Here is a 21,173-nt window from a genome sequence, read left to right on the forward strand (position 1 = left end):
ATGATTAGACCTGATTCGTCTGCTGACCCTCTGGGGTCTGATGACAAGTCCTGCAATTATGATGGGATTCTGGGAAGGAGGGTGAGTGGGGCTCCGTGTCAGGGCACATTGTTCAGGAGAAGCCCATAGCTATAAAATAAAAGAGAGGGAATTTGGAGACTTAGTGGTTAGGTGAGGATTGGGGATAAGGGGTTTTGCCTTTTTATGCAGCCTTGTCTCAGAGGAGGGGACAGGTTGGTGCAATGGAAAGGATATTGGGAACAGGACGCATGTTGGTATAATCTAATTTGCCCACGTTTGATGAGACTGGTGATCAACTGTGCCATAGAGGTTGGGACTGGGTAAATGCCATGATTGATTCCAGGGGCTGTTCTCAGGAATGGTATGAAGGGGTTCAGTGGTTGCTGCCCAGTCCAATCTAGGGGCAGTCTCCAGGCCCTGTGCTCTTTTGCTGTGGTAGGGAGACGCAGCTAATTCCTTTTTGCTTCTCCTGCACAGACAAGACCATCATCATGTGGAAGCTGACCAGGGATGAGACCAACTATGGGATCCCACAGCGCGCCCTGCGTGGCCACTCGCACTTTGTCAGCGATGTGGTCATCTCCTCTGATGGGCAGTTTGCCCTCTCTGGCTCCTGGGATGGCACCTTGCGCCTCTGGGACCTTACCACGTGAGTGACAGGAAGAAGAACAGGACAGGGTGGCTTCCTTGGCAGAAACAGAGTCTGCGGGGCAGAGAACATGGCGAAAGAACACAGTAGAACAGACAGGGAATAGGATATCCCTGGGGGTGATGCTGAGATTTTCCCCGCTTCTAACTTCCTTGGCCTGTTTGCTCTGCAGATCACAGCCCCCCTTCCCATCCCACTACACTGATGCACTGTGGAGTAGTACTGGCTGCCCATTTTGAAGTCCACGGACCCGTTACAAAAAGCAACCAGGGATATAGCAAGGGTTGGCAGTTTAAAGAGGGGAGATCCTTATCCCTGTGTGCCCCACATTTTCAATTCCAGGTCAAGCATGCTTTGTCCTGTGCACTTTTTAATCTTAAGACTTCAGAAATGTTTGATTTCGGAGTATGGGTCACCAGCCTGAAACAGCTACTTCTAGGAAGTGGCTAGCTCAGCTTTTAAGACTGCAGAAGGCTGGTAATCCAGATAGTTTTGTTCATTCCTCTTCCCTTCTAGTCCCAATGATTAAACCTGACACAAGTCTGCTGACTCTCTGGAGTCTGATGACATGTCCTGCAATTATGATGGGACAGGAAGGGAGATGGGGAGCTTTATGGTGTTTCCTGCTGGTCATGTCCTTTATTTTCCTTGTTCCACCTATTTTTTTTGCATGATACACCTCCCATCCTCTTTTATCTACCTGGGCTGTCTCCTCTGCGGGTTCCTGGATTATGCTTCTGCTCTAACATTGCATTTAGTTTGCTTGTTAGGGTTTCCCCCCGCTCCCCTCACCCCACCCAACTCAGAACCTGGCTCATGCTTCTTGGTGACCTTCAACTCCATGAGCCCAACCTCCCCCCACCCCAGTCCTTTTACCACCATGCCTTTTCTGTTGCTCTTTGTGAAGTTTAGTAGGGATTTGGCAGGTGGATGTAGGAGGAGGTGTCCATAGTGACACCAAGAGTGACCTGAATGTTTTTCCTTTCGCCCCCTGCAGAGGTACCACAACCCGGCGATTTGTGGGCCATACCAAGGATGTCCTGAGCGTGGCCTTCTCATCTGACAACCGACAGATTGTCTCGGGTTCCAGGGACAAGACCATCAAGCTCTGGAACACCCTGGGTGTCTGCAAGTACACAGTTCAGGTGAGGCTTGCAGAGGGTGCCTGGTGGTTATGTCCTCCCAGTCAGGAAAATAAATTATGAGTCTTCTGCTCCTAACTGTTTCCTCAGATATGCTGGTTGTAGAAACCCACTTGACTGTCCCTTGAGGAATGAAATGGGACTCTGAGCTCTGGCTGGGCATGTCAGCTAGCTCTGTGTGATCTAGGGCCTCTTTGTGAGGTGGGGATTCATACAGACTGGGTGGAGAAGTTGTGCTCTTGGCACTGTCCAGTGGATGAAGCTCCGTAGTCCCACTGAAATGAGCCACATGTGACCTCAGATCCCAAGCATTCTGTGGTTAGGGGGGGGAGGCGTTACTTGAAAATGTCTCTTCAGTTGGCCTCATATGTGCCCCTGTTGGGAGCAATTTTTTGTAGTTCAACTCTGCTTTTAGCTAGGTCTCCCAGTGCTGTCCTTTCCCAGTCCCAATGATTATATCTGACACACGTCTGCTGACTCCACTGGGGTCTGAGGACACGTCCTGCAATTATGATGGGACAGAGGCAAGCAGGGCCTGGAGCAGAGGGGAATTATGTGGGGAATATCAGGGTTTCTAGGGATTTATTAAACATTGTCCAGAGCAAACCCCAAATTGAACTATGTGGACATTTTCTAGATGCTTAAATTTGAGATGCTTGTTATTTGCTTTCTTTTTCAATTATATTTACATGGCTTGTGATACCTAAGATGCCTTTACCTTGCTTTTTTAACCTTGCTTGAAAACTGAGCATGAAATGTTTTCAGTCTGCTTCATAATGTGCTAGACTCTTCTATAGATTATTGCTATTGCAAAAGACAAATGTAGATACCTGGCAGCAGTGTGCAAATAGATTAAGTTGGAAGATACACAAGTCCAAGCTTTTGGGTACTGGAGCATGGGGATTGTGGAGCCCATGTTCCAGTTTAGTATGGGAGGAGATTACTGAGCAGGTACTTTAGAACAAGATTCTGAGTGAAGGAAATGCACTTTGCCACATCTCCTTACTCTGACTTGAGCATCCTTCTTCAACCTCTCCCCCGCAAGTCACCTCCTCTTCCCTCTGCTTCTCCTCCCAGGATGAGAGCCACTCAGAGTGGGTGTCCTGTGTACGTTTCTCCCCCAACAGCAGCAATCCCATCATCGTCTCCTGTGGCTGGGACAAGCTGGTGAAGGTGAGTGGTGCTCCTGAGCGCTGGCACTCCTGGGAGCCAGCCCTCCCTGGGTCCGCTTCTCATCACTCTTGCTTCTCTCTCTCCTACCCATGCTCAAACATAATGGGCCTTTTCCGAGAGGCAGTCTGGGATATGTGGGGATCCAAGAAGGCACCCATTTGTGGGGAAAGTTAATTTCAGTTTCCCCTTCTAGTCCTGCTGTTTTCTTCTTGGTTGGCGCTAGAAGGGTCCTTGGAGTTTGTGCCTTGTCTCCATCACCCTCGTGTATCCTGGAAGCACTGATGTCCTGCCGTATGGATGCATCCTTCTCAGAAGGGGTGGGGCTCTCGCTGCAGTGCTGAGGGGTGTACAAGAGCCTATATATAGATGATAGGGTGGGGGGAGAGACTGGCTGGCTAGAGCTGGTGAGGGTGGTGTTTAATTCTCTCCTTGTTGACCGTCCTTCTCCTCAGGTTTGGAACTTGGCCAACTGCAAACTGAAGACTAATCACATTGGCCACACGGGCTACCTGAACACAGTGACGGTCTCTCCTGATGGCTCCCTCTGCGCTTCTGGTGGCAAGGTATGTGTGCCGGACTATCCATCTGTAGGGCTTGGTGTGGAGCTGTGAGGTGGGATTGTGGTCCTCTTGGGTCCTGCTGGAACTCAGCTGAGATGAGCGAGGGAGCGCTGGGCAGGCTGATGGAGAACTGGTGAAGGAGCGGCTGCGTTTTGTGCTAGAGATTCTGTTGGAGAAGGTTCTGTGTTACCAGGCTGCATGGGGTTAGTAGTGTCACACCATTAAAGGGACCTGAGCAGTTGTACCAGGAGCAGGATGTCCTGTGTACTTAGCATGTGTTTTCCCAGCCTGTTGGCAATGGGATGAGCTGTGACGAAGCATTTTATTAGCCTTCTGACTACACTTCCATGAGGAAACCCAGAGGCTGTTTCTGAGCTCTTCCGCTCAGCTACTCCTTCAAATCCTGCTCTGATGGGAGGCATTTGGGAGTGTGGAGACCACTGCCTGGGTCACTGTCTACTTGTGAGGTGCTCCTTACATGTGCCGGAATGCTTGGGCTTGGGCTCCATGGTGCTGGATTGCTGATCTCTGCAGGCAAAGGATCTTAACTGCTCAAGGCCTGTTATTCTCCATGATGCCATAGCCAGGCATGCTGCATGGCTTTGGTTTCTCCCTGGCTCCACAGCCAGTATTCCAGCTGTGACTTGGCTGTAGCTCTGGGCTTCTGCATGCTCAAGTATTCTGTCCTATTCAGTCCAAGAAATCTCTCAGGCTTTCTTGAAGGAGAGATCATTACTGTTTGTATTGGAGCAGTGATCAATGGGGACTTTTCTATAAATATAGGGTTGCACAGAGGCAATGAAAAGAGGTGATCATGCTTTAGAAAGCCCAGGGTGTAAATAGAGAAAGCCAAGGGAAGGTGATTGGTGCTGCACAATCAGCTGGGGAGCTGGAGAGTTAGTCTTTATTATAAGCCTAGACCTAAAGGTTATCCCTGTTGCTGAGGTTGAATAACACCAAAGGCAACATAAGAGTTGGTGGCAAGATAGCAAATTGGACACTGTTGGCTCAAGTTTCACACCATTAGAGCATCCTTTTCCTCCCACACACCCTCATCCTCTTCTCATTTGTTGCAATATCCTCCTTTTGCCCTCCCAAACACACAGGTGACTTTCCTTATATCCCTGTCTGTACCGCTTGTGGATTCTGCACTTGATAATGTCTGGTTCAGGTCCATGGTCACTCCCCTTCAAAGCCATGCAGACTTCCTGTTGGGTTATCCTCTCTCCTCATTCCCCTTGGCCCATCCACCACTGCTCCCTTCACTTGATCATTCACCTGATTCTCACTCAGCCTGTGGGACCATTCCCTGATGCAGTCTGCAAGGCCTCTGCCCCCACCCACAGAAATACCTGTTATCTCTACCTGGGAGGAATCATCCTCATCACTCTTTGGGCCCCAGTCATGACCCTGTTGCTCCAGGCACTGTCCAGAAATGGGAGTGGTGGGGAGAATGGCTTCTTGTGTTTGTATCTGACTTGCCTGTTTCCTTCTCACTTCTGGGGTCTTGCATGCTGGAACTGTCTTTTGGTGTTTAGAAAGCACTGGGCATGTGATGTACATTAATGGAACCATAAATTAACACCTTGAAGTGAGGTCCTGCAGTAGCCAATGGAACAGGTTTCATTTTTGCCCTCAACGTGCATCTTGCCCAGCCCATACAGCTGCCTGCTTGAAGGCCTGGGTGAATGTAGGGCCATGTCTGCATTTCGAAGGCTGTGGAATCAGGGATCCTCCTCCGGCTCTGACATGAATCTCTTTTCCACCTCCAGGATGGCCAGGCCATGCTGTGGGACCTGAATGAGGGCAAGCACTTGTACACGCTGGATGGTGGAGACATCATCAACGCCCTGTGCTTCAGCCCCAACCGCTACTGGCTCTGTGCCGCCACTGGCCCCAGCATCAAGATCTGGGTGAGTGGGGGTCTCCATAGAGGTCATACCCTGAGGCAGTCACCTGTACATGGGACACAGGATCTGGGTTTCCTATATGGACTCACTGCTGGGAGTCACATTCTGAACGAAAGGTTAGGTTTCCATGCGGGACATAACCTCCTCATGTGGATTAGCCCTGTCTGCTGGTCCCTGCTCCCTTTTGGGCCATGGGGCAGGATTGTTCCCTGGCATCTGAGCTTTCAGGGCCTCGCTGTGATGAAACACTTCATGCCATCTGACTGCATCCATGCGGAAACCCAGAGGCTGTTTCTGAGCCATCAGTGAAAATCTTGGCTGCTCCTCGTGAGTTGAGTGCCAGGAGGCCCCCTCTCTCTCCCAGTTCACAGAGGTGCAGTCTGCAGTTAGGTTGTGGTGTCCCATCTGACTTGCCCTTTGGTCTCTTTCCTGCCAATCCAGGATCTGGAGGGGAAGATCATTGTGGATGAGTTGAAACAAGAGGTGATCAGCACCAGCAGCAAAGCAGAGCCTCCCCAGTGCACCTCCCTGGCCTGGTCTGCAGATGGGCAGGTAAAACCAAGCTTGGGGAAGCATGCGCCAGGTTCTTCTACATCCTGCCCTCCTCAAGACAGGGTTATTGGGAACCTTGCTGGCCTATAGGATCTTAAAGGGTTAGGGCCATAATACCTGTCTAGAGCTGGGGACAGTACAGGTGCATGGGTCTTGCAGGTGGGTGACTCAGTGTGGAGAACAGGCTAAGTTCAGTTCCTCTTGCGGGTTGAGGACCTGCCCTGGTTAAGTCCTGCTCAGTTCTGTCCATAGGAAGGGCTGCAGGGAAGACCCTGGAAGCCTTTTCCCATTTCATACCTCGCCTCAGGTGTGTCAAGGAGGCAGTTTGCTATACCTTCCCTTCTCTGTGGTGCTGACGTTTGATCAGCAAGAGGCCTGGTACCTCCTGTATACCCTCTCTGTCTCCTAGCAAGAGAGGTGGCCTTTTCAGAGTTCAGCAAGAAATTCAACCCTCCCAGCTTTTGTGACCTGAAGTCTCCTGACTCTTACACAGGAGACATGAACCCCTTCTCCCAGCCTCCTACTGTATGCAGCTGCCATTTTCTGATCCGTTGATTGTTTTGGAAACTGACGTTGGTAAAGGGAGGCACCTTTGAACCTTCCCTCAGTCTCCCAAGCTTGGACCCCTACCCCCTCCATTAGACAGTGTCTATCCAGCAGCTGGAAGCATGATTGGACTGGGAACAACTCCCAAGCCCATGTTTGGTTCTGTATTACTGATTTGACTTCTCTTTCTCCCCCAGACCCTGTTTGCTGGCTACACAGATAACCTGGTCCGTGTGTGGCAGGTCACCATTGGCACCAGATAAGTGTGGCCTCAGGACTCAGACATCTTTTGTGTAAAGAAATCCATTAAAAGTGCTTTATTCAAGTTTTCGCTGGTTGGTGTCATCTTTGCTGTACAGGTCCTGAATAACTGCAGCAAAGGAGGCAAAAAGAGAGGAGAGTTAGGTTAGTGGTTAAGACACTAGCCTGAGATTTGGGAGAGATCTGGGCTTGATTCCTGCTCTGCCTCAGACTTACTGCATGACCTCAACTTAGCTCAAATGCATGTAGGTGCCAAAACTCACTTTTGTTTCTGTGCCTCAGTTCCTCATCTCCATCACAGCTGTGAGGAGAATAACATGAGGTGCATATGGTAGCATGTCTATATTAGGCATCTGCAGTGGTGTTACTGGCTTTGTTGGCACAGTGAGCTAGTGGAGTCTACCAAACACAGGCCTAAAAAATGGAGTTATGTTCTCAGCTCTGCCTGCCCTTTTTCCCTATTTGTCTTGCCAAAACTCAGTAAGCAGCCCTCTGCCCGAAATAATTGCCCAACCCTGTATTAGACTCTGTATCTAAAGGCCTTTTAACATGTGACCTGAACAACCTTCAAGAGGATATTTCCTCTGTGGGACACTAGAGCGCAGTAGGACACAGTTACTATGAGGATCCATCTAAACTGCCATTTGATCCTGCTATCTCAAAAAGGACTCTTCATGAAATACCAAAGGGGAGGTTTGCATTGCTGAACAACTTTTACTTGATGGCATAAGGTTACTGGTGAGATCTGTGCATCATGATTAATTATAGAGGGCTGGGAGATCTTCATATCTTGCCTTGCCTTCCAGGAGTTTACAGAAGATGAAGCAGAAGAACAAGTTAGTGTTTGGTTTTTTTTAATCAGTAAAAGAAAATAAAGTTTGTTAATAACCTGATGTTTGGTAAATTGGAAATTGTTAAGTAGCATGATAAACACACTGGAGGGAGTTTAAAATGTGGGGGTTTCAGAGGAGATTGACCATAAGGATCAGGGCATGGGGAACGTGGAATGACATCTTGGGGATTACACATTAGGAGATGGATCAGAAAGGACACAGAGGCCATGCCTTAGAAGCACTATGGCTATGCTGGGATCCCAAATGCAGTTCTGAGAGTAACTTTTAGGGCTTGAAGTGGTATAGAAAAGAAGTCAGCTAGTTGTGTCACCCCTTCCCCACTCCTTCTTCATGAAAGCAGGACCAGCCTAATCTAAACTATCCCAGAAAACATTTGACAAAAGTTGCCTTAATGACTAGTGTGATGGGTATCCCCAATCTACCAGACATAGCATTGGAAACCTCAAAAAATGCCCTTGCTCTAAACAGTTTGTTGATCTCCAGGTTGCTTAAGATAAACAGCAGTCAGATACCTTTGTTCTTTAATAGGAGGATCCACTTAGGAAGTTCTTCATGAACAAGGGTAGGCCAATTCCAGAAGCAACAGTTTTGAGCTAGACCAAACACAGAATCCCCATAGGGAAGTGCCTTAGTTTTATGGCTTTGGTGCGCGTTTCAGAGCCTTGCTTGGCAATAGCTATTCTGGTTATTTTCCCTAACACAGGCTGACCCTTATCTATCAAGAGATTATGTTTGCCTCAAACAGAAAGAAAAATCCTATTTAATAACCTGTGGTGCAGAAATGTCTACATATTTTTAAAACTAGGACAAAATACTATATGGGCCTTACAGAATTTTTTTGTTAGACTACACAGCAGTGTTGTGTAGAGGTCTCTTCAGGGTAAATGATATGGAGCTCTGGGTCTCAAAAACAGGGCACATTCATTATTGCAGCAAGGGTTAGGTAAATGTATGTTGGTTTTCTGGCTAATGAGCTGTGCAGCATGCTTACAGGAGTGCCTTTAAAACTGCTACTCAGTCTTGGCAACATGCACTGAACACAATTTGATATATTGCAGTCAATAGCAGATGGAGGCTTGGAATGTGGATATACCTGCACTCCGGTGTATTAATATTTCATTAGTACTGAGAAGCCACAACTGAACTCAAGGTTGCATTGTGCTAGTTACCACAAAGCTGCGTAGATGGAGAGAACAATCCCTGCTCTTCCAAACATGCCATAAACAAGGGATTATCATGGCTGCTTTGCAGCTAGAACCTAGACACAAAGTTATGAAGGGTGAGGGGGCTTAGCTTCATACCATTCCCAGTAAAGTTGTGGGAGCTGCGAGTCACCTGGAGCAAGGATTGTAGTTTTTATATACAGCAAATAGCGTGACAAACTTTGACTAGGCCACCGAGGCAACATTACAGTACTGAGAATACACAAAGTTCAGGTAACACAAGACTTTAAAAAGAATACGAGGTGGGTTCTTTTTTCACCTGTTCTCCAGTATTGTAAGGGCTTAGCACTCATGTTTTAAGCTTTTCTCTGCAGCCAGCAATAAAATGAGTCTCATTTGATCACATGCATTCAGGAGCTGAGATTTCAAGAAATCAGGTTAGCAATATCGCCACTGGCTCTTGCTGAGCACCTGAAAATCCCAAGCTCTGGTTTGCCTGAGATCAAATTGCTAGCAAGTGACAGAAACAAGAATTATACCCACATCTTACATTTTCTAAGCCCCCCTGGCACCAGGAGTATCTCTTCTGAAAACAGCAACCTGCTTCACAACATCACTTCAGCAAAATGGAAGAGATCAGCCTAGACTTAAATCCTACTGAGTTTAGGAGGCTGAAGTACATTCTTAAATGCTTTTCTGAGTGGAGGATGAGATCAGAGTTAGAAGCAGGGAAGAGTTGGGAGAGTAGTTCCTGGTGCAAGGCACATTTGGTCCCTAGAGAGGCCCAGAGAGCAGTGTTACAGCAGACCCTTTTCTCCTGTCATTAGTCCAAAAATGAACCTTTTCACTGCTGCCACCAAAATGACAAATTATTTATCAAATGGTCTTTTTTTTACTAAAGGACAATTGTTAATTACCTTAACAAATGTCATTTGTTTTCTCACATGTAACACACACCACATAATCAGCTCCCCACCCGGCCTCTCAAATTGGGAGGTGTGTATTAAGCAAGGAAGCTGATTTTTTGCCCAGGAAAGCAGCTCCCTGGTTTGATTTCCTGCTCAGTGCAGCAGCTGTGGTATCGCTGAGGGGGTCAGTTGTTTTAATGGCACATTGTTCTTCACTCTACAGGTGCTAATAATACACTCCTTGTTAAGCATAGTCTCTCTTTCTGTTTTTTTTGTTTTTTAAATGATCTTAATGTTTCACTGATCAAGCTAACCTTCCTTATGCAATGTTTTGGTCTGCTCTCAGTTCCTGGTTTATTTCACAGCTTCTTTAGCTCTTTTTAGTCATTGATCTACCCATGAAGAGCAGTCTCTAGCAGCAGCTAGTAATTCATCAGTCAGCTGAAGATTAGATTCCTTGCCTGCTCTATACAGCCATAATTCTGGAAAGAAACTTTTTTTCTTAATTTGGCCTTTCAAAAGCAAGGCACCTATTATATTTGGAGGCATGCTGCATGCAAGAAAACATGGTACACTGCAGTTTAAAAATAGGTATCCGTTTTATCACAGAATTCAGGTTCAGAGAAAAGTGATGGAAGCATGGGAACAAGATTTCTGGTCTCACTTCAAAAAAAAAAGTGGAAGGACCATGCTAAAAATATATATATATAGAATAATCAAGATGAGAGAAAAAATTCTCATCTCTTCTCTGCCTTGCAATACAAAAACAAAGGGTCCATTCAAAGATGAGAGGTTTAAAAAAAAAAAAAAAAGTCCAAAGCAAACCCCTTTTCACCCAACAGTTAATTGGATGATGGAACTTGTTACCACAAGATGTTCTTGAAGCTAAGAATTTAGCTAGATTCAAAGAAAGAACAGGGACCCAACATTCACAAAGGTAGGCCCCCTTTAGCGACTCAGACTCAGGATGACGGCGTCACAAGAAGTATGCCTAAAGGTTAGTCACGGTGGTCTGAAGTAGATACCTTATTACTCCTAGACTATACATGCCTTTTGCCTAGAAATCAACCCTCCAAAACTGGGGAAACTTAATTTTCTTACTGGAATAGAAGCATAGAGACGCTATCATAACATGGCAGCCAGCTTCTCTCTCAGCCAGCAAGCAAGCGAGGTGGCTTTTCAGAGACGCTCTTAGCTTGCCGGATGAGAGAGAAGCTGGCATTTATTTCACAACACCATGTAAAAGCCAGTGATTGACCACGACAATGGAAATGTATCATTCTGCCTTCCAAAAACAAGGCAAGTGGTTTGGTTTGCAGCGTACAAAAAATGTGGTGCATTAACTATTTCTGAAGGACTTTGTTGTGGAATAGGATCATGCTAAACTCACTTGGGTCCTAGAACAGGATCTGGCCCTAGATGTTTATGTAGAGAAGAATTAATTGATTAATTAACCAGAGTAAGAGCTAGTTGATATAGCAGATTTTAGTGGGGATATTAAAATCCCTAACTTTAGTTACTGCAGAATCGAATGACACTTACTCAGGAGGAAAGGTTTTGCTTACACATGTCTGCTCCTACACTTCTAGTCCACTGCTTAAAGCATGTGGTGCTGGCTACTGTGAGATGGCCCAAGAGGGAACTTGGTTGGTTCAAATCCAGCACCTCCTCCATCCTGTTCTGAACACTGAAACAAGCTGGTTGTTCCCAGAGCAACTAGCAACTTTTGCTTTTTAACCCTCCAGTCAAAGTGAATGACCAGGCAGAGACTGAACTGTACAATCCTTTTCTTTATTATTATTTTAACATTTCAAAAAACTAAATCTCCATTTAACTCTTGTTTTAGGCAAAAATATTTCAAACTAGCTCTGTAATGCCAATGGGGGGAAAAAAGAACACAGCAGGTGCAATTAGAGTCTCTCTAGGAGGGAGGGGGCTTGTTGGAAACTCAGCAGGGAGAGGGCAGCTGAGAAAGGGACAAAAAATAAATACCTACACCTCAGAGAGCTCTAAGCTGCATAGGAAAAGAGGAGATGGATTCCCACCACCGTGGCCTCAAAGTGATGCCCTGGATGGACAAGGCGAGCAACAGAAGCATGCCACAACGTTCCAGGCATCTCCAGTCACTTTGTGAATGGTTCTCTGATGGCATCTATACTTGTAACAAAGAAGCCATCCCACCCCCTTCCCCCATCTCAGCCTGGCTGCTTCAAAAATTGATGAATTGATTAAAATGTCCAGGCTCTGCAATGGAAGGTAAAAACAAAGTGGACCAAGGAGGGATGTGACTGATGGTTCTGGCGTAGAGCTGGTGATCAAGTCTAGGGTGGTGGTGGTGGGACAGGAGGCTGTTCCGGAGAATTGGAAAAAATAAAAAAAAGTACAGACGCAGGTACAACAGGCATGGCTGGGAGAAGCAGCAGGCGCTGGGAGCCAGACACAGCAATGGCAGTGGGAAGCAAAGTTTCTGTAGGTTTGGATACAAGCCCAAACACTAGGGAACCAAGCAGGTTCAGGGGTAGGGAGCAGGCCCTGAGACAGGAATTTTTCAGAGCAACTGCAGGGCCACAAATCCCACTGTAATTCATGGTGATTTATATGATCGATGCCCCCAGTTTATTCAAGTCACTATGGAAATGATGGGCAGAACAGAGCTCTCCATATGCTTTTAGGCCAAGGGGTCAAAGTATCTGCAGGAGCACAGTCCATCTTCTGGCAAGCTCTGCAAAGGCTATTGTTCAGCCACCTCCCACAATGCCCAAAGGAGCGATGGCTCTGCAGCAACACCATTATGAGGGGCAGGATGGCATAGGCAATTTGAGGCTCATGTGTATGACGGGCAGAGGCAGTGGGGCCAGAGCAGCGTGTTCAGAAACGTTATGCACAGTGCTGTGGACGGCAGGCTGCCGGCGAAATGTTCTGTCTGCCGCCCACAGAACAGACCCCACCTCACCCCTGCGCGCTCTGAACAGAGACAGCAACACACGGACTCTGCAGGCTTTGGAATGTCGGGCTGGCTGAGGTGCCCACCCCGAGGCCTCTGTGCAGTGCCAGATCTCCCAGGGAGTAGCCAGGGGGGAGCAGGGGAGGGAGACCCAGCATGGGAGAAGGCCTAAGGTGGGAGGGGAGGGACAGGCGAGGGATCAAGTGCAGATCTTGATGCGGGTGCCCTTGGCCAGGATGCGGAAGAAGGGAAAGATGCGTTCGCGGAAGGTGGCGTTGAAAGTGTGGATGTGGGCCATGCTCTCAGCATTGTAGAAGCACAGCTGGCCCCGCTCGTAGTCCAGGTAGACACCGAAGCGCCGAGGCTTCTCCCCTGGGGACAGGGCTGTCTGCTCTGTGGCCGTCAGTGCCTGGTACTTCTTGCCATTCGTGCCTACGCACCAGATCTCCCGCTTCTGGTGGGGGCCGCTGGCCTTCTCCTTGCGCCGGGCCGTCTCCCGGGCTGCCCCCACTGCCCAGCCCCGGCGGCCCCCTACCTCCACCTCCCAGTAGTGGCGTCCCGTGGTGAAGCCCTGTGAGCCGAGGACGCAGTAATCGGAGTCAAAGCGCTTGGGGTTGTCTGGCAGGTCTTGGCGTCGCTCACCTAGCTTGACACTTCGGCGGTCCAGGGACAAGCTGAGGTGCGGGTGGGCTGTATCTGGGTCAAGGGTCACATCAGCTGCAGGATGGGAGTGACACACATGCAGGCTAAGTGAGGTTGGGGGGGGGACAGCATGGCTCAACAACCCCTGCTTCACCATTGACTTAGCCTGGTCACCTCACTGCTCCAGCCTCTGTTCCCCCCCATTGCTCTTTTTCTGACTAACCTGTTTAGACTGTCATGTCCTGGAGCCCTGGGTAGTCTCTCCGGGGGTGTCTGTGCAGCACCCACCACAGTCAGGCCCAGAACTCAGCTGGAGCAGGGGCTGGTCTTTCACTGGGTGTTTGGGCAATGTCCAGCAGCACATTAGGGTCCTGATCTCTCTAGACACTGATAATCCCAATATGCAATAGGGAGGAAGGAAGCAGCTGGGATTTTACCTTGAGGGACTTTACTGAAAACCTTCTCCATCTTTCTCATGACCACATCCTGCAGGAAGTAATTGCGGTATTTCTTCCCCACATCAACTGGCACCATCTCAGGCTCCTGAAACTTGACGCTCTCACACCTGGCAAGAGAAATGCTTATACAGCATCAAGTCATGGCTGCATGCGACGTGCAGCACAGCCTAGCAAATAAGGCACCCAACCAGGACTTGGGAGACCTCAGGTCTCTCTCCAGCTCTGCCTCTGTCTCTCCAGGTGATCACAGGTAAGTGATCACAGCTGTATTGTGATTTCCTTTCCCAATCCTCAATCTTCCTCTCTACCTAGAAGGAAACTTTGTTATGGTCGAGATTCTCCCTCAAGAGCAAGGGGTTCCTTTGGGGTCATGTGTACTCTCCTTTTCACAGATGAGCCTATGAACTTCACTTCATCTATCTCCTGGATACAAAAAATCATGGACTAAATACATATTTATGATGCATTATAACCTGCCTGACATCTGACTCCCCAGGTACCCCTCCACTATTTACCTGCTACATTCATCCTCCTTCTCCCTGCCCCTCACCTTGTCTCTCACCCACTGATTCCTCAATTTACATTTTCACTGACTCCCTTTCTTGCATGCATACCAGCCTCTAGCTTCTTTACTATTCATTCCATCCAGGAAGAGCACACATCAACTGCAGATGCTTCTTCAGCCCGATGAAGGGTTTTTAAACCCGAAAGCTTGCTAAGAAAATGTTTTCCAACTATAAAAGATATCAGATTCAACCAAAAGAACCTTGTCTGCCAAAAGAATGGAGGACACTCAGAACCCCTGTCACCTGCTTATGCATGTCTACACCTCCATGTATCTCTCTTCAATGGTCAAAAAATCAAATGACCTGGTAGGTGCCCACTGATACCTTCCAACAAAAATGACACCCTTATTTCATTTTTGCCCATCCTCCCAACAGCATTTCATAGGCTGGCACCTGAAGCGCTTTGCTCTCAGACAGTGTCCACTTTCCTAAGTTTTGCCCCCAGAGCTGTGTTGGTGAAGGGCAAGAAGAACGCTGGCAAACCTGTTTGATGCAGCTCTACTAGCAGAAAATGGCTTCTGTTGGCAGAGTTGTGTCTGCACCAAGAAGTTGGGGGAGGGGGACACTGCAGCTGCAGCTATGCTAGCAGTCCACTGTTGCAGACAAAACCTCAGGAGTCTACAAAGAACTCTTGGCATGGGAAAGAGACAGTAACAGCATGGCCTGCAGGGATGAGAGGAGGGATGGAGAGACCCCCTGAAATGGGAAAGATTGGGGGAGGGGAGACTTAGTACAGATGCCAGGAAATATGGGCAAAAAAGGTGGCTGGGAAAGTAACAGGGAACAGCAGATGGCACAGAGGTGCAAGTTTACTTTACAGCAAATATAGAAAGTGTGCAACTTGTTAATCATGACAATGTTCCAGAAATATGTGGCATTCATTAACGTAGAATAAAGGGCGCTTGCAAAGGGAAAAAGATGGGTAAAGTGCCCTCTAGTTGCCCAACACTACAGCTGTTTGTGCACCCACATTACCACACACCTTAGCACATGCCAGCAAAGCCCCAGACCGCTTCCATTAGTGCAACAGCAAGGAGAGAGAGCCCTTGGAGGACACAACACTCAAGATAGGCCTGGAGGGCAAGGTACTGTGGGATGGGCTGCTGCAAGGAGCAGGAAGGGTGGGACCCGCCCAACTGGTTTTGCAAATACAGCTGGTGGATCCTGACCTCACCCAGCAAGGCAAGGCTGTTAGGCCTTTTCTGTGCGTGTCTGTCTTCAGACCTCAGCAGTATACTGTTTACTACTGTGGTTGCCACCATGTCAGGGGATACAAAACACTAAAAGGTGACCAGGCCACTGTCCATAAGTCTGTAGTCGTGGACAGGGGTTCCCACCAATAACCCTTTTATTTTCAAAAGAAACAAAAAAAACCAAACCAACCAACCAACCAACCAACAGTTTGTTAACTCTTTACAACCTAAATTAGAATTTTTAAACCAATTCTTCTTACAACATTGACAAAACTAGCATAGGAGTGAAATATAACTCACCTGATGAAGGTGCCTTTGATATCCTAAGAAAGGGAAGAAGAAAGAGATTAACATAGGACTGAGACAAACAAGCTGTAATCCAAGGCACAAAATCTGCTTAGCAGCTACAATCAGGCAAGATGCTCAGGCAGACTGCTGCCTTCCTGCAGGAGAATGGTTCTGCTGCAGCCATCAGGACTAATCAGGTGCTTGAAGTGAGAGAGAGACTTAAGGGGAATTAGCTGGGGAACAAGGACAAAAAAACAAAACAAAACAAAAAAAAGAGCTCCCACTGATTTTTAATAGTTCTCAGTCATGCTATGAGATTTATCCCCACTAGGATCTTACTGTAATCTTAACAATATCCAAGACCCAGAGGTCTTTCCAGAAGTCTATGGATCTAGAATGGAGTTTTAAGACTTTTGGATTTGAATTCCCAGCTCAGCCACATATTATGCGACTGTAGTCAAGTCCCTTACTCTCCCTCCACTCCTGTAAAACGAGACAATCCTTCTCTCCCCTCTTAAGAGTCTCCCTCACAGGTCCCAGCTTTTGCTATTTATTTGGGCAACATCTGGCATAAAGGGGAATCTCCTCCTCTGACCTCAGGTCAGGCGTGTAGGCTGTCAGAACACAAATCCGAAAACCAATGGAGTAGCACCCAACAGTTCTGCAGTAGCTACAGAATGGTGACAGACAGACTGAGTGTTTAAGCACAGGTCAAACTCCATGCTAGGTCAAAACAGTTGCTGGGGTTGGGAGGGTAGGGCTGCAGGTCTGAGTCATGGCCCCTCATAGCAGGGCAGGGGATTGGGGTTTGGATGCAGAAGTGAGGGTGATCAAAAACAGTAGGATTTCAAGCGCTGGCAGGGCCCAGCCCAGCCAAAAGGTAAAAGGTATTTTTTTAGCAAGTGGGGCTGAGATTCAGCCTTGCAAGAAGTTGGCAAAAGGATGAGCTGCTTGAGGACTTAGCACCATTAGCTCAGAAGAAGCTCTGGGAGGTCAGGGAGGTGATTGGGAGGGGTGTATCTGGTCTGCATGGCACTGGAGGAAAGGATTGCCCACTGAGGGGGGATGCAAGAACCAGGCCTAGCTCAGAGAGGGAAGCATCCCACCTTCAGGAGCTGCAGCCCATCCTGCTTGCTCTTGTCCTCGGCCTCGGCGATGAGGCGGCCCAGGGCTGCACTCTGTTCCTCCAGCTGACTGACATGGCTGCTCTGGCGAGCCAGCAGCCCCTCATAGCGCTCCTCCAGCTGATGCAGCAATAGCACCTGCTCCCCAATAAGGAACTGATGCAGAAGCTCGAAATCCGACTCAAACTCCTTGATTTCCAGCTTCATCTTGTTCTGAAAGGGGACAGGAATAAAGGGTCAGAGGCTGGAGGGACACAGCTAGGCACCTCCTCTACCCACCCCAGATAGCTCAAGCTATTAGGTACCCCAAGCACAATCCCACACAGGTCTCTTGACCTCTCACTGCACCTGCAGGAGACCACAGAAATAGTCCCTGCAGAGCAAGCCAGCCAGGCCAGCTCCAGCACTAGAAAGCTTTACTGCACTGTTGTGCACCAGGTAGTTGTGGCCCATTAAACCAGTTGAGCAGGTGAGAGCAAAGTTCATTTGGGGCAAAGGGCACAAGGTAAGGTTAAATGGTCTGAATCCGAGCTCACAAAAGGCTTCCCAAATTAAATCTATATCAGGTTCATGCTGGCTCTGGGGCTGGAAGAAAGCAAGAAATTCTATGTAAAACACAGGTCTGACTACCAGATCCACAAAGAGCACTTATGTAAAGACACATGGCTCCACTGCTTTTAGTAGCAGTACAGATAAAATTCAGCAGCCTGGAGCATGGAGTACATACAACCAGTGAGGTCCCAGGTCCAATTCATCTGGTTTATTTTTACATACATCCAAGGAAGAAGCCTTAAAGGAATCAAATAATTTTGATTCTGCCTGGCTTTAAAAGGTGTCATCTCTCAGGAACCCTTTGTTCAAATCCAGGTAGATAAAAAATAAACAACTTAAAAAAAAATTTTAATGATTTTTTTTTTTTTTATATTTAACTGTATTTTTAAATTTTTTAAGATACTTTAAAAAAAAACAAACAACCTATAGAAAGATAGTTTTAATTTAAGGTAAGTTATAGCTTAAAGATATCATCATGGAATAGGGATTATAACTTCAAATTATATACTATTTGAGACAATATATTCATGTAACCTTTTTAGAAAAGGTTTTTTATGAATAGGTCACAACAGGCCATGGACTATATTAGAGGTCCAATCTTACAGGGTTCCCAGAGGCTCCTCTACAGATTAGTAAAGATTAAAGAAAACCACTCTACCCAATGGGACTCAGTGCTCAGTCTAGAAGATCCCATTAAGCATCTCCATGGTGCTTGGTTTCCATTCTCAAACTGTGGGTTTGTGTCTCCAGAGATAACATCCTCGTTAACAGTAGTATATGGAGACAAGAGAGAACAGACCTGATTACCTACTCATCAGCCCTACTGTGTCTGCAAGTTTGTGAACACAAAGTCAAACCCATACCACTCTAAAAATGCAGTTTCAAGTAGTTAAATAAATACTAGAGGATTGCTGAGGGTGGAGTAGATCTGGGCAAGGAGGAGGAGTCTGGAAGTAAATGCAAGGAGGGAGGGGCAGTAGAAACAAAAGAAAAACATTTTGAGCAGACTATTCCAGAAGTCTTGAGGGATAAGTTTCTGAGTATAGCCTCTCCATTGATTTGAGATCTAGCGAGGGAATCATATAGTAGAAGGGAAAACCTATTGCGGTAGCAGGCTTGCCAGGCCACAAGAGATACCCTATTTGAGAATATTTTAATGAAGTTTATATCAAACAACAAGAATGAACTTTTTGTAGAAAAAAAAAAAAAAGATTAAATTGTGGCTTCCTGACCAGCGATTTAAATAACATTTTAAATCAAATCCACCCTGGTTCAAATGACCCCAAGTTTGGTCTGCTATCACTAAAGAGCACCCCCATGAATGACAGCAAATTTCAAGACAACCAAAGTGATATTTTGCAGCACTTAGGAAGGTTACCTGTTGAACACATGTCAACATCACTATCAGAGCTGCCCCTCTACTCCACTGCAGCTTGCGTGACACACACCTGGGCTAGGATGTCATCTTGGGGTATAAAAAAAAAATCCAGACCAAACCTCCCAATTGAAGACATGCTGGCACCTACCTGAGCCTGCAAGAGTCTGAAACAATGACTCAAAGAAGGGAAAACTCCCTTGGTCCCCTATCCACCAAAGAGGATTTCAGAGCTGACACCCAAATGCCATCCCCCTTCAGTGTCCAAGACAGCTATTACAGTCCCAGTTTGTTTAGTTGATGGAATAGGAAGGGGATTGTGGAAACAAAGTCCCCAGGAAGGTGAGAACTGGCAGAAGAAACTGAAAAGACTCATTAATGGGTTGGGCAGAACCTCTTACCTCCCGTTTTCTACCAAAAAGCAAGGCGAAAAGCCCTGACTATTGCAACCGTGGAAGTTTAACACCTACCTTCAGCTCAGTGATCTTCTCCTCTTCACTGGATTTCTGTTTCAGAACTGCATCTAGCTTCTTTTTCAGAGGCTCCAGGTGGCTCTGCAGTTTGGTCTACCAAGAAAAAACAATAAATCTTCTCTCCTCCCCTCTGACCAGCTCATCACTAAGTCTGCCTTTTCAAAGCATATTTTCCTTTTAATCTAGCTGGGAAGCAGCAGACCTCAGTTTCCAAAGCCAGAAGAGGCAGTTGGATCATCCAGTCTGTGGGCATGTCGACACATGCATTAACTCTGGAGTAAATTTAATGCACATTAAGTTGAAATAGACAGGTGTCTACACTCACAGGTGGCTTGGGACTAGATTTAGTCCTAAATCAGAGCAGCCTGCCATGTGCCCCTATGGCCATACAGGGAGTTTCAGCCTCCGGCCACATGGCTGCCAGCACTTGGCAGCCATGCTGAGGCAAGAGGCAGCTGTCAGCACATGACAGCCATCTTAAGGGCTCACCCCCACCCTCACAGCCCTGCCCAGCCGCCGCATGCCCAGCCCAGGGCCAGCACACAGCAGCTCCCTCCCTGTCTACCCGCGCTACCCCTGGCCCTGGCAAGCAGAGGCCCGTGCTGCTGCTGGCCCCACTGTATGCCCCCCCCCCCCCCCCCCCCCCCCCAAGCCGCAGAGCAGCCATGCACCTGCCAGCCAGGCCCAGGGCACCAGCTGTGGGAGGCTCTGGCCAACCCCCTGCCTCCTGCACTCCCCGCTCCGGCCCACCTGCCCACACCCCCTGCCCTACACCAGCACCACTCCAGGATACAGATGTAGGTGAAACAGTACAAACTTTATTAACAGGACAAAAACACCTCATCCGTCCCCTGTCAACAAGCACAGCCCCCTTCCCTCCCACACACAGATACACAGTGCCCCTCCACCACCCACCAACAATAAAAAAACCATTTGTCAAACTTCAAACTCAGTTCAAGTCCACCTCAGAGGGGCTCAGGGGTGGGGACTGCCCAGGTCAGAGAACCCGGCAGCAGGTAGCCAGCACCCCAACCACAGGAAGTGCTACTGCAGGTCGGGGGCAGAGCTTGGGGATGACTGCGGCCAGCAAGCGCTGCACCAGCTCCTCGAGGGTGTTGCTGGGGGCCTGCTGCTGGGTGGTAGGCAGGACCCAGGGGCCCTGCAGGGTTGGGGCCGGGGGCCAGGTGCTAGGGGGCATAGGCGCAGCCTCTGCTGGGCAGCCCTAGGCAGCAAGCTACTGCTCCAGCAGTGGCACATGCTACTGATCCAGGGCCACCAGCTCAGCCCCGTGCTCTGTGCATGCCTGGAGCTGTGCTGACTCTTGGGCAAGGGTCCCTGGCTACTATCCCTGCTAGTCCACCACCCAACCCTCCATGGCCTCCACCACCAGCAGGCAGGTCCAGTCCAGGATGTGGTGATGGCATCGCCAGTGCCTCCAAGTGGCGGGTGGCAGCAACCCACTGTCGGCAGTCCTGTGGGTCCCTGCAGCCTCTTCCCCATGTCCATTTGTTGGCCCTGCAGAGGCAAGAAACAGAAGGCTTTTGTGAGAGTTCACAATATTTGAGAGAGAAGGTTCTCTGCTCGTGGGGTCCTGCACTGCCTGGCCTCAGATCAGAGGGCACTAGTGCGTGAGCAGCCTGGGACCATGGTAATCTGGCCAGGCAGGCCTGGGCCCAGGTAGCTGCCTGCCTCCCCTGCCCCCATCCCAAGGCAGGCCAGGCCAGGCTGCTGGCAGCACCTGCTGCCACGGCCCCAGCCCTCGTCAAACCCCTCCACACCTGCAGGCCCACTGCTGTGCTGTGCTGCCTCCCAGTCTCTG

At 48.3% G+C, this 21,173-nt stretch overlaps 3 protein-coding genes across 4 annotated transcripts in view; 1 reads left to right on the forward strand and 2 right to left on the reverse strand.

Annotated features, from left to right (window-relative positions):
* LOC102373120 (receptor of activated protein C kinase 1) lies at positions 1-6,878 on the forward strand. Its single transcript, XM_014526839.1, has 8 exons — positions 1-81; positions 423-670; positions 1,668-1,815; positions 2,890-2,985; positions 3,438-3,548; positions 5,318-5,458; positions 5,897-6,007; positions 6,751-6,878. The coding sequence occupies exons 1-8, from the start codon at positions 1-3 to the stop codon at positions 6,814-6,816; spliced, it is 1,002 nt and encodes a 333-aa protein (XP_014382325.1). The 3' UTR covers positions 6,817-6,878.
* The window catches only part of TRIM41 (tripartite motif containing 41), a 21,727-nt gene continuing 7,342 nt past the window's right edge, over positions 6,789-21,173 (reverse strand). The window contains exons 2-6 of one of the 2 annotated variants that reach the window (XM_025194201.1): positions 19,352-19,447; positions 16,937-17,167; positions 15,843-15,865; positions 13,763-13,890; positions 6,789-6,923 (exon numbers count right to left, since the gene is read on the reverse strand). In XM_025194201.1, the coding sequence (XP_025049986.1) occupies positions 6,871-6,923; positions 13,763-13,890; positions 15,843-15,865; positions 16,937-17,167; positions 19,352-19,447 (531 nt within the window). In that variant the 3' untranslated portion in view covers positions 6,789-6,870. Of the gene's footprint in view, positions 6,924-11,511; positions 13,401-13,762; positions 13,891-15,842; positions 15,866-16,936; positions 17,168-19,351; positions 19,448-21,173 lie in introns of those variants that run through there. The other variant, XM_014526843.1, reaches the window with a different exon arrangement.
* LOC102372119 overlaps positions 20,007-21,173 on the reverse strand; it is a 2,433-nt gene continuing 1,266 nt past the window's right edge. Inside the window, exon 2 of the mRNA XM_006037785.3 lies at positions 20,007-20,869. Coding sequence (XP_006037847.1) covers positions 20,399-20,869 — 471 coding nt within the window. The 3' untranslated portion in view covers positions 20,007-20,398. The remainder of the gene's footprint in view (positions 20,870-21,173) is intronic.

The sequence above is a fragment of the Alligator sinensis genome, unplaced genomic scaffold (assembly GCF_000455745.1).
Source record: "Alligator sinensis unplaced genomic scaffold, ASM45574v1 scaffold779_1, whole genome shotgun sequence".
Classification (NCBI taxonomy): Eukaryota; Metazoa; Chordata; order Crocodylia; family Alligatoridae; genus Alligator; species Alligator sinensis.